We start from the raw sequence: 13,571 nt of genomic DNA on the forward strand, positions 1-13,571 counted from the left end.
TTCTATGAGAAATCATTAGAGATGCTAGTGCCCTGTAACTGCCCTTAAGAGATACCTAAATCGTCTCTGAAATAAAAGCTTCTCTGATTGATTTACAGCCATATTAAGACACACGTACCATCTGCATGTAATAACTTGCAAAGAGGAACTTGGACTAAACATTCATCACATCTTGTTCATAATTACTTTTTGGGGACCAGATCTTATATTTATTAAATATTCCATTTGGGATTTCATTTATTAACTGGCAGTTTTCTCCTGCTTTAGATAATTTCTTTCTGATTTAGAGTAGCCTTTGACTTATAATTAGAAACCACTTTATTTATATGCATAGTTTTTCAATTTCATTCATATGAATATCATTTTGATAATGGCCCAGGAGTCCGACTTTGCTGGAAAATGTTGATTTAGCTTTTATTTCTTTTCTTTTTATTTTTCTGTTTTCAGTCCCTTATTCAATATACTTGTAGGAAGATTGATTTTGAATAATACAGTCATGATGTCAAAACAGTGCAAATTATACCCTGCTGCCATCTGGAATGGTGAAAATAAAAGCCTTATTTACACTGTTTTCTTTAAGGAAAGAATAATAAGTGCTTTCCCCCTCTTCAGGGACAATATTCTGAAAAGAAATGGTTCTTGTTTGTAGCCTGATACTGTAGTTTATTCTGAAAGATAATGACTTGAAACTCATTTGCTGATCAACAAAATAGCAAACACTCTAACCAGTAAACCCTGGACCTTTCAGCCACTGAGACACTGATCTGTCTCCTCTCCCAGACAAAGCTGTTTGGGATGGTCATTATTGGCCCCTTATTACAGTGGAGACCTCCGTGTGGCCTAAGGTCATTAGTTGATCTGCGGAGTCTACCGATGTTTGGTTCTCTGCTCTGTGTATTGTCTTTTGATGTCTGTTGGGAAGAAAAGTCCTGCCACTTACAGCCCTTCCTAACTAATGAAACAGAAATTATAGAAGGGTTAAAGACACGGGCACAGTGCTGAACTTGAGCTCCCTAGGGAAATTGTTTTATACTTACCATCCTTTTCACACTCTTCCGTTTGTCATGCACATTTTATTGGCTATGATACATGGCAGATTTACGTCTCCACCTGGAACCAACACTAAACAAATGAGAAGCCAATTGATATACGTCAAAAGGTAGATTTTCTTAAAAACATTGGACTGTTTTAAAAATTATTATTATTATGTTCCATGGAACTTTAGTGCTTTCTGCTTAAAAAAAAAAAAAAAATATATATATATATATATATATATATTTTATATGAACAAACGCCTGGGTGGCTCTGTCGGTTAAGCATCTGCCTTTGGCTTTGGTCATGATTGTAGGGTCCTGGGATGGAGTCTCATATCCAGCTCCTGGATATGGGACTCCATATGGGATATGGGAGCCTGCTTCTAGCTCTGTCCTTCCTGCTACTCATGCTGTCTCTTTCACTCTATTTCTGACAAATAAAATATTCCAAAAATTTTTAAAAATGGCTATTCAAATTATTTTTTTGCCGTTCCTTCCATTGTAGCTTGACTTTGATTAAGAATTCTTTCACTGTCCATGATGAATATTTATTTAAAGGACAGCTATTGACAAAGAGGTATCGTGATGATGTAAAAATACTTCAAAAACAAACTTTTTGCTGTAGTTATGACCTGGAACAAGTAATTTAATTTTGCTGAGTGTTTGTTTTGTTTTGGCAGAAGATGGTAATTATGATACACCTTTGCCTCAGGGAACTTCAGTAAGGCTCAGATTATTTCAGTGTTTTCAGGCATTCACAGCAAAGCTTTTCTGTCCCAAATGTTTAGGGCTTTTTTTTTTAATTTGTTTTGGGAACAAGTAATATGATAATATGGATTTGTTTTATTTCTGCTATTGATTAATCAAAGAATGTAAAACCTTTTTCAAAGGGAGAAATGAGGCCTTTTATGAGCTTTGAAAAGTTTATTTGACACAGATTCTGCTTTCTAAATTCACTTGCATGTCTAGACAGTCCTTGTGGGTTTGTTTCTTTTTTTCATGATTTGCATAGAATATTTCCCATTTACAGTTTATTGTTACAGTTTTTGTTATATCAGTACTTAGAGTCACATGACTCTGTTCTGTTTACATCTATTGTGGGAACTTGGGGTTGAGTAAGTGTATATATGCTAGTATTGTACGAAATGCCAGACCCCAGTGCCCGGCAGTGCTAGCCACACTCAATGTGTTATCTCCTTCAGTCCTCCCAACTATTTGCTGAGTACTATCTCACTCCCAAAGAATCTAATTATTCGGCAGATACAAATAAATCACAACAGTGTAGTGATTCTCTAGATTGCTTCATACCCAGTGCCGGGCCCACAGTTGACACAACAGAGGCATTTCATATATGTCTATAGAATGAATGATGCCATCTATTGACTACCCAGTAGATTCTTAAAGCTAATAGTTCAAAAGCTCTTTTTATTTTAATTCACTTTTCATAAATATGAAAATATTTTATTATATGACCACCTGAATACCAACTTATTTAAACTTTTCAAGAGAACTTGTATTTTTTCATTAAGTGTAAAAACATACTGGCTTTGTGTGGCATAGATTCGTATTGTTTCTTTGGCAGGTAAAGATATCTTTCATTATATTTAAAAGGCCTACCACTTTTATTAAGAAAATATTCTTTATATGATCCATCTAACATTTGACTTTTCTAATTTAATGAAAACTTTCCCTAATGCCTTCATCTCTCAAAACAAAAACAAAATTTAAAGCTTCTCTAGGATTACATTGTGAATGCCTAAAGCTTTAGGATATCTAGCTGCTGAGGAAAAGTTGCTCCTGTCAATGAAAGATGACCCGTAGTGGTTGCCTCAGCATACAATTGAGTGATTCACTTGGGTTTTATCATAAGTTTGAACATCAGTAATTTCATTTTTCCAAAGATGACATAACAGAGCATACGTACACATTTTTTTGTATTCTTTTGAGTTTCATTGTGTTTACAGGTAATGTTTTTGTTATGTGGTTGCAGTTCGACTTATAGGAATTTACAACCAGTCTATGGAGGGAGGCTTTCTATAAAATTAGATAAAGCAGGCACTGAATTGTGTTTTTCCAGGGCAACGACCACACTGAATTATAAAAAGGCAGGCATGAATTGCATATCTCAACAAATGAAAATTGTTTACTAATTAAATAAAGCTTATGACTATAAAAGTAAATAGCCGTTAACGACTATTTTTGTGAGTCTGTAAGTCTCATACTACTTAAGACACTATAAAAAATAGTAGTTACAAGATAGTCTTGTATCTCTTTGACTTATAACCAAATTGGGGAGGCCACATGTATACCCACAAAACCATTAAGGGATGATTAACTGCTATTTGCAATGACAAGGATGGAACTAGAGGGTATTAAGTTAAACAAAATAAGTCAGTCAGAGAAAGACAATAATCATACAATCTTGCTGATACGTGGAATTTAAGAAACAAAACAGAGGATCATAGGGGAAGAGAGGAAAAAATAAAATAAGATGAAACCATAGAGAGAGACAAACCATAGAAGACTCTAAATCATAGGAAACAATCTGAGGGTTGCTGAAGGCGTGGGAAAGGAGGGTTAGGGTAACTGGGTGATGGACATTAAAGAGGGCATGTGATATAATGAGCACTGGGTAACATAGAAGACTGATGAATCTCTTACCTTTACCTCTGAAACTAATAATGCAGCATATGTTAATTAATTGAATTTAAATAAAAATATTTTAAAAAGAATGATTAACTGTTTAAATGAATAACATTAAATAAACTCAGTAGGATTTCAGAGATGCCACATGAGTGAGTGTTGAAATGTTTGCCACAACTCCCTAAACGTGTGTATTTGCAAATGTTCATTGTACACTGTCACGGTTACAAGGGAAAAAACACAGAGCCCTGCCCTCTATGAGCTTCTGAGTTCAAGCACCCTCATTGACTTATTAAGGGGTTGATTGATAACACCAGTTGAGGGCTTCAAACAAGGAGCCACTGTGAATTGCTTGGTACTCAGAAAAATGATTCAGGGGGCTGAATTCTCTAAGGAAAAAACAACAACAACTTATCTCTTCCTCCAGATTCTGATTTCATTTTACGGCATTATTATTCTCATCAGAACATCTACATTGTTCATAGTATCTAAATGATCAGGTGTATTTGCCAAATCTTTTAATACTGCTTTTGTAAAAGCATACCGTTGATGTATTTGACATGATGAATCGGAAATGTAGCACCATGGCAAACAGTCCTTCACTGAAAACTTCTTTAAATCATTTGGGACCAGAGTCAAGGCACCTGTCTACTTGAGTTCATTCAGAGTTTCAGCCAGATTTGGCAAAATGAGCTGCTTGGGCCACCTTGGAAGAAGGCTTTGGTCTTAGCAGGCAATTTAATTTTGAGGTTTTCCTATCAAATAAGAGAAGTTCAGTGTTTGTGGAATTGGAGAGCAAGTAAAAATATCGTTAATTTTTTTTTTTATGGATGAACAATGAAAGTAGTTTAACTGATCAAATTATGCAAAAGCTTTTATTTGATGATTCACAGATATCTAAAACATGAGTCCCTACAAAACACTGTTGGATTTTTTCTCCATACATTCCATTCAGGTCCTGGGTAGGTCAGGGGTTATTAACACAAGTTCTGCAGAAATGGGAAGTTAACTCTGGAAAATGCTGACACTCATGTTTCTCTTTCCTTAATGGAACTGTAAGCTTCATATCAGCATATTTCATTAAGACACCAAACAGAGTCAAAGAATGTGCTGTATTTCCAGGTGTATTATAGCTGCCATTCCAAACAAAATATGTATGACTTCCATGATTCACTAAGCACAAGTATGTAGTAATCTGCCCTTTAATGGCCTCTCAAAATGACAGACCAAATGGCTTCGTGAAGGTCAAGTCTGATTTAAATTGTTGATGAATTAATAGCTAATTCTGCATGATTGAATATTAATATGGAACAGTGATAAGTAAGGCACTTTAAAGCTTAATGAGCACATTAATGAATAGGACAAAATGTTTTTCTTTTCACCTCATGTAAAAGTTTAAAGCTGCTAACATATTGACAATTCGTTGATTTTTGATAGCTGCTTTTTTTCTGTAAAAGTCTATGTGGTTAAGATATAAAAGTTATTGATTTTTCCCCCCTAGTTCTTGGTAGTACACATTTGATGAGCTGTCAAAATTGATGTTATCAAATGGCCAAGGTAGTTTTATATAAATCACTAAAAAATGTAGAAGGTGAAAAAAAAAAAGCAATTAACATCTTCTAAACTACACCCACTGAGATAAGCATTCCAATTAGAAATTTCATTATTTCTACAGTTCGTTTTATGTTGAATACTGAGTTTTATTGCCAAATACCTGACAGTCGAATTGGAAACAAGCCACATCTGTCAATGTGTAAGAGTTCTGGCTATTTGAATCTGTTTCATTGTGATGTTTCTCATGAAAATTTAATGAAGATAGTACATACAAAGAGATTCTGTGCAAAAGGGGGATGGATAGAATTTAATTACCCTTATTAAAAATAAGAAAGGAACACTCTTTACATCCACTGTCCGATTAGTATGCAAGAAAGAGTATCTTTGTTGTGCACTTATGTATATGAAAAGGGGGCTCTGGAGTGTTCTTTATGAGCCAAGAAGGAAAGAAAGGTCATGCAAATATATTAGACTGCTTTTGGTAGGGCACAAGTCAATTTTGTCAGCTTTTCCCAAGGTGAGGACTTCATTTCTTATAAATGGTTATTAATTCTAGATTTCTTTAGTAGGAACCTTTAGTAAGTGGTGCAACAATCTTAAGTCTTTGACACGTGCCACTTGGTACTGAATATTGGCCTGGTTCTTCAGAGAGCTGAACCTGAGAAAAGTAATGACTAGTAGGTCAATGTTAATGGATGCTAATGTAACTAGTATTCAAAGTCTTGGGGGTAGATACAATGCCCTGGGAAATGAAGAATCAATTCAAGAATCTCAAGATGATATTTTATTAACCTAAATTGGTGGTTTTAAATATGGAAAATAACAACAAAGTTTAAGAGCTTTTTTAAAAACTCATTTCTAGGTAACTAAGCCAGTGTAGTTGACTTTGGAGCCCTTGAAGTAAATTATTTTTTATCCTTTGAAGCATTTTATACCAGTAGCTGCCAAGTGAGATGTTTAATATGATGTGTATGGTACAATGGCTATTGATCTTTCTGCTTTTGTTTTTCAATTAATAGTAGAACAATGCTGTAGATGTAAATATGTCATATTGATGAAAACTTTAAAAGTTATAAAGGACAGCCTGATGGAACTCAAATGGAGTAGGTTATCAAAATTAGTCTGATTTGCAAAATGCTCTGTTCCATTTGCAATGTTTAACATTCCAACTTGGAGCCCTGAAAAATCACCTTGAAGTTTCATTCTTAACTATTGTTTCTGACACCTGTCCACGGTAGACTTCTGCTTGGCTGATGATGTGTGAACATTCAAATAAACAGATTGTATTCCTGCTTTCTCAAAACAGTCATAGCTTTCAAGTTAAGTAAAATGTAGCTCATTGAAGGTGAATTATTTTTATAATTTTTTTTTAAATTCTCTAGCTATAACTAGCTGGTGGGACAGGAGAATATTCTCTAGTGAATTGAGAGGTCAAACTCAACTTGTCTTAGCTGCTTCTATCTCACTGCAGAAGAGCCAGGGTCCCACTTTTCCCTGTTCTCTTGGCCCCACAATTTCTCTTACAATAATCTGGAGTTGTTGTTGAGGGAAACTTTCCCTTTATCGGGAGTTTTATTCTTTGGTATATTTTGACTTTTATTCATTCAAAATCTATCTCCGTAACCCTGAGCTATTTCTCTGACCAACTCTTTACCAGAAGTAGCTTTCTACTATATGTAGTAGAAAAACTTTTTTTTTTTTTTTTTTTTTTCAGTTTTCGGTCACTAGTATATATTTATATTTAACCTTGGGAATCATTGGAGGTTCTACCCAAATTTGAGTAATCCAGAGGCTCCAGGGTGGTTTAATTGGTTAAGAGTCTGATTCTTGATTTCAGCTCAGGTCATGATCTCAGTGTTGTGAGATCGAGCCCTGTGTCAGGCTCCTGTGCTAGGTGTGTAAACTCCTTAAGATTCTCTCCCTCTCTCTCTTTCTTAAAAACAAAATAAAATAAAATAAAAAAATAAAAAATAAAAAAGTCTAGTAATCTAGACTAGTTTGATGGCAAGGGATTTGGATATAAATGAGACATGGAAGAATTCATGGTGTAGGGAGATAAATTGATGATAGTAAGTACAGGAAAATGGATTTTAGTTACTACACGATAGCTCTGAGGAGGGAAATATTAAATATATTTGAAAGGCTCTTTATTACAAAGAAGGTGATTTTGGCTGCATTGCTTTTCAGAGACACCCAGAGTACTTAGTGAACATGATTTGTCTGGGGAACGGTTAAGAATTATAGTGTGAGCAGAAGAAACTTTCCTATGGGAGATATCATCCATGAGAGACTGAGAAAAATGGGGCCTGATTTAAAAGGATTTTGCTAGCTAGATTTAGGAGATTGAGTTTATCCTGTAATGATCGAGGGGAGGGAGTAGAGAACACATAGATCTGACTGACAACACAGTGAGAACATCAAAATGGAGTACTTTTCCCTAGAAATTATAACCCAGACTTCAGCAAGACTCATAGGCTCATGCCAGAAATGGCAGGCTATATCCAAGGGAAAGGGAGGTGCCACCTCTGGTGATTTCTTCTTCCTTTCTTTTTCTTTCTTTTTTTTTTTTTTTTTCTCTCTCACTGGTGTTTGTGCTTTTGAGTAATTTTGGAATTGGTGGCTCCTGAAAATTAATCGGAGGTCATAAAGGAGGGTCCGTTAAATTGATGCCAGAACCAGTGAGAATTTAAAATGTTTCACAATGGTTTTCAAACAAACTGCCAAGTTCTAATTTGGAAAATCATTGCTCATATAACTGAAATTCCTTCAAATCAAAATTTCTTCAAGGTAGAATACACCTTTCTAATGCTGGCTGGAAGAGCCAGTAATGCCAGTTAGTAATGTGATCATCATGCTTAGGGGACTTAAGAGGACTTTAATTTTGCAAGATATAAAATCTGAGACAATTTTTTGTCAGATTTTATTGATTTATTTGACAGAGAGAAAGAGAGCACATGCAGGGGGAGTGGGGGAGGGAGGAGCAGGCTCCCTGCTGCTCAGGAAACCTGATACTCAGCTCATTCCTGGACCCTGGAATCCTGACCTCAGCTGAAGGCAACCACTTAACCTACTGAGCCATCCAGGTGTCCTGATCTGGGACAATTTTGGTGTAGGTTAGGGAGAAGTGAACTTTGGATGAGCTGAGGATTCAAAATTTAGGAATTTTAACCCTTAGTGACTGAAAATGTTATAAGCCTTGGAATAGAGGAAAATACTCTCTTAATGTGAGGAATATACTTCCTCTTGTTCTTAAAGGCCCATTTCAGAGCCTCTTCTGGTACTCACTGACCTCCTCAGGCATACATCTGTAATTTCTTTTCTCTCCATCATGCCGAGAACTAGATGCATTTTTTTTTTTTTTTTTATGGACTTTAGCACATCTGTCTTAGTTCTTTGTTAGGTTATTGGTCTCATATGCGGAGGGTGTATTCTTCTGGCCATGAGCAACATTGTGACTGTGTCCTAATCTGATAATGCAATGTTGTCCAATTTGTATTAGCTTCTCGAATGCTGAGTAAGGTAAGGGGAAAGATGAATGGACAATAGCTCTTGAATCTTGGCCCTCTGACTTGTTAACATAATGTTGGTATCACCTTTTGTCTTGCAGAGGATCAAATCCCCAGGGGCTTCCCTACCATTGACATGGGCCCGCAGTTGAAGGTGGTTGAGCGTACACGCACTGCCACCATGCTTTGCGCAGCCAGTGGGAATCCGGATCCAGAAATAACTTGGTTTAAAGATTTCTTACCTGTCGACACAAGCAACAACAATGGCCGAATTAAGCAGTTACGATCAGGTAGGGTCTTGTTACTGTTTCCACTAACTCTTATTAGAGAATTTTTTTTTTTCTTTTAGCTTTCTCTCTCTTTATTTTAATTTTAATTTTATTTTATTTTAATTTTTAGGTATTGATTTTTCTCCCTCTTCTCTTTCTCTGTTATTTAATGTGTTGTCCATGTTTGTGATGTCATAGCCTGTTTCAGAGTCTGTCTTTCTCTCTCTGTTTTGCAGCTTCTGTTTAATCCACATTGCTCACTGCTGTGACTGTATTTTTAATAATTTTTAATTTACTGCTTTTCTGCAGTATTTGATGGATCCATTTTCTCCTCTTTCTTTCTTCTTTCTCTGTTTTCTTTTGAAAAAAAAAAAAATTCAACATTGGACTTCATTCAGATCTTGCAAGGAGCTCCAATGGTTGTATCCATTAAAAACCAAAAGATTCATATTAAACACTAAAATGATTCAGTTTTACTAAAGTGTGTTTTCTCTGTCTTTTCTGCATTTGAACTCATCAGAGTACCAAAGTTTAGTAAGTTTGGTCACATCTGCTTTCTTTTCACTAATACATAAACCACAGAAATGTTATCTCCTGAGTAACCAGATGTATTTTGCAAAAGTCCTTTACCAAGTACCAATGAAAGGAGGGGATTTTTATTAACTTTATTATTATATTATTGTGAGTGAGCATTTTCTACACATAAGCCACAGTAGTGTGCGCCCACACTAAAGAGTTTTGAACCCTCCAGTGACTGGATCTACAGAAGTCTGCTTTTGGTGTAGACTCCAGCTTTTGCTGCTTCCTCCTCTCTCTCCCTGCTGCCCTATTGTCCCTTTCCCATCCCCATCCCAAGTTCATTCCTTTGCTCTCTTTAGATTAAAAAATAGAGATAATTCTAAATTTCTTAAATTTTAGAGCCTGTCCCTAGGTGATCTCCCTGGGACATGTAGAATGAGCTGTTTACTTTGACGTTGGGAATAATATTGATATGGAATTCTAAGTTGTTGAACTTAACTGCCTGTCTTCCCAGAATTCTCAGCTTTTGACCTGTCCTGTGATGTTAAAGCGTCTTGTTAACTGCCTCTTTTGCTTGTTGTCAGCAGAATTGTATAGATTAGCATTCTGTTATTGTAAATAAAGAATTAATTATTCACATGTAACATAGATGATTTAGTATATAAAGCTTTAACTCTGAAAAATTTGTACCAAATTATAAGGAATATAATAATATTTTTATGCTGTCTTTCTTCTCTCCGTATTTAAATCTCCAGAATCTATTGGTAAGTGCTTAGTTCTGAAGCGCACTTCACCCCCACTAATTTCCATATCCAGAATATTATTATTATTATTATTATTTTTATTATTATTAATAAAATGCATGGCATGCATTTTACTAACTGTCAGTGTAGACACCAGATCTCGGTAGTGGCGCGCACACGCACACATCCACAGAACTGTTATTGTAAGAACACTGTCTAGAAAAATAAAATAGTACACAAGTCGTATCACATAAATGTAGCATAGTGAGAAGCATAAGATATTCAACCAACAGTGTTTGTTTCTAGTCATTAGTCTTTCCTATAACAGTATATATATATGAGTATCTATATATATACTTAAATAGATCAGCCAGTATTTTTCCTAAACTATGTCTTTAAAAAGTATTGTTGAGTTTTTATTTATTTTTTTAAGACTATGAGGCATATAGATATAATTCTAACCCGATACGACCCCAGACCTGAGAACTCAGTTGCTTCTCTGAGAAAGGCAACGATGCCTATGGTGGTCTTTGCCCTCTGTGGTATAATGCAACTTGCTTTTTATAATCTAACAATACGATCTAATAGATTCCTGTTTTACCAGTATAGTAATTCAAGTTTCTTTTAAGACCTTATTTAATTCTGTAAATCTAATTTAATTCTTCTCCCCAGCCCTAGCCTCCTCCTTCTCGTACTAATGCTTCTTCTTTCTAATCTTATTTGCATTCATATTATCCACCCAGGTGGTACACCAATAAGAGGTAAGAGTGCTGAACTAACGTTCACAGAATGATCTTGCTCATTCTTTCTGTCCTCTCATCACTCCCATCTTTGTCCTGTTTTCAACATCATTCCAATAATATGTCCACCAACTTTATTTTTTTTCCCTTTGTACTGTTTGGTTATGATCAGTGACTCTCATATTGTGAGTTTTCCTTTTCTTTTCCTTTTCTCTTTGTTTTGTTCATTTCTTTCTTTATGGAAATGATTATTTAAGTTGTGATATGCTTCAAAGAAAGCATATCCAGGTCTTTAGACCATAGACCAGTCACAGCGTACCATCTGTCCCTCTTTTTTTCCTTTTCTTCTTCTTCCTTTTTCCTTTTTTTCTTTTTTTTTTTTCTTCTTTTTCCTTTTTTTTTGTCCAACTGGAGAAAAAAAAAGATCATTTTTTTTCTTCCTTAGCTGTTCTTGTTCTGGACCAAAGCCAAGATGGTCTGGAGAACAGTGGCAGACATGCAGAAGACAGCCTGGAACATCTGCTTTTTGTCTTTATCTTTCAAAAGGTTTTTGCTTTTGTTCTTCAATTCTTTTTTCTCTTACTGTCTTAAAAGTCAAAGAATGACTCCCCTTTCCACCTGATCCCACTCGCCTACAACCTGACAGCAATGCTTTTTTCCCCCCACTTCTTTTTTTCTTGGATTACTCGCCTCTGGATTTTTGGATCTTCTGTCCTTCAGGCTATGGAAACAAAAGGTGCTCAGTATTCTTGGTGGTATGTGATATTGCTGGTTTTTCATACTTTGACTCAGTGTTCATTTCTTTTAGAATTCTTGTTTTATATTTTTCTTGGGGCTTTGTGACACCACACTGCTAATCCCACTAGTGGATTTTGATGGGTGTCTTAGGGGATCCGTCTCGAGGTCCTCAAGCAGTGGTTGGTTGGCTCTTCCTCGCTGGCATAGGCCGTGCTTTTTAACTTTTTTTAAAACCCTCTAATTCAACTGCTCTTTGTTTTTCAGCAAATGTAATAAATGATTGTAAGTCGTGGCAAACTGTCTTTCTTTTCTTCAAAATCTGCATGTCTTAAGGGAGTTTTGTTTCTTTAAGTAATATTTTCATAATATATAATGACTAATTTTAATTTTTTGCTTTGTGCAGCCTTTTTGTACTTGCTGCGTATTTTTGCCTTTCTTCAGCAGAAGACTTTCTTGAAAACCCGGCCTGGTTTTTTTTGAGCGTACCTATCTTTTGCGCCACTTTTGGTACCAAAATGGAACAAAACAAAACAAAACCAAAAATTAATCTTTTGTTTGATTTAAAAGCCATACTTCCTTGAAGCAGTCTCACCCATCTTCATTTTATTAGTCTAGGAAATGAGAGTATTAATTATGACTAGAAGTCTTGCTCGGGAAAAGAGATAATTGTTTTCTTATGCTAGCATTGATGATGTAAAAAAAAAAAAATAATCTCTATATGTTTTTCTCATCGCATCATTTTCTGTCTGTGCACCTTAGCGAGAGATTGAAACGACGCTGAGCGGACCTTCGCTTTGCAGGGCTTTTCATATTGTTAAGAGGTTTAGCTTTCCACACTGAGAAAGCCTTCTCTGACCATCTCTTTGGCACTATATTTTATATCCATACAGGCGCCCTTCAGATCGAACAGAGCGAAGAATCTGACCAAGGAAAATATGAGTGTGTTGCCACCAACAGCGCGGGCACTCGCTATTCTGCCCCTGCCAATTTATATGTCAGAGGTAGGAACGACGTCACCCTGGCATCGCTTCTTCATTAAGGTTCAGGGGGAGTTGAGAGACCCATGAAATGTGTGTTGTTGTGTCAGTAGGTATCAAGCTGATACACTAAATAATTACAGTAGTGGAAGCATTTTAGCAAATAGAGAATTGAAGATCTTGACCCTATTGTTAAAAAAAAAAAAAAAATTGACAACTTTTGAGTAAGACCTATCCTGAGGCTTGCAGTTTGTAAGTATATTTGCATTTTTACATCTTGATTTACTTTGACTGCATTGATTGATCTATGCTTGGCATTTGTTTGAAGTTTTCTTCTTTTCCTTCTTTTTTCTGTTGCTGTTTGTCTTCTATTTACTTATCAAACTCTGAAATAATTGCTTGGTGTGTTACTAATCAGTTTTCTGTGCAACTCCAAGCATAAAAGTGTTTATGTCTTCAAGACCTCTGCTGCAGAGCTATAAGGATAAAGCTGCTAACTTAAAAACAAAAAACACACAAAAAGAAAAGGTGCTGTATGAAAATAGCACAGTTGTAATTCCTTTTTTAATACTTCTTAAAATTAATGAATAGGTGATATTATGTATGTGTATATGTCTGTGCATATATTTTCACACATTTCAAAAAGTTATTAATATTCTGAAAAGTTTAATTTTCCATTGCCCTGGAACCCTGATTGTATTTTTAACAAATAATGTTAGTTGTCCTTGGGACAAGAATGACTTATGAAGATACATTCATATTTTCTCATAAAGTAATATAAATGGTTACATTTTGAGCTTATGAATGTCTGTACCTTTCATTTCAATTAGAAAGAAGTATTTCTTCTT

General features: G+C 35.4%; 1 protein-coding gene across 38 annotated transcripts in view; it reads left to right on the plus strand.

Annotated features, from left to right (window-relative positions):
• The window catches only part of PTPRD (protein tyrosine phosphatase receptor type D), a 2,250,073-nt gene that overhangs the window by 2,047,553 nt on the left and 188,949 nt on the right, over window positions 1-13,571 (plus strand). For 20 of the 38 annotated variants that reach the window (XM_044265686.1, XM_044265656.1, XM_044265663.1 and 17 more), the window contains 4 exons: window positions 8,839-9,027; window positions 10,281-10,289; window positions 11,012-11,029; window positions 12,637-12,747. In XM_044265686.1, coding sequence (XP_044121621.1) covers window positions 8,839-9,027; window positions 10,281-10,289; window positions 11,012-11,029; window positions 12,637-12,747 — 327 coding nt within the window. The remainder of the gene's footprint in view (window positions 1-8,838; window positions 9,028-10,280; window positions 10,290-11,011; window positions 11,030-12,636; window positions 12,748-13,571) is intronic. The other 18 variants (XM_044265667.1, XM_044265691.1, XM_044265670.1 and 15 more) reach the window with 2 other exon arrangements.

Source organism: Neovison vison, chromosome 9 (assembly GCF_020171115.1).
Source record: "Neovison vison isolate M4711 chromosome 9, ASM_NN_V1, whole genome shotgun sequence".
Classification (NCBI taxonomy): Eukaryota; Metazoa; Chordata; class Mammalia; order Carnivora; family Mustelidae; genus Neogale; species Neogale vison.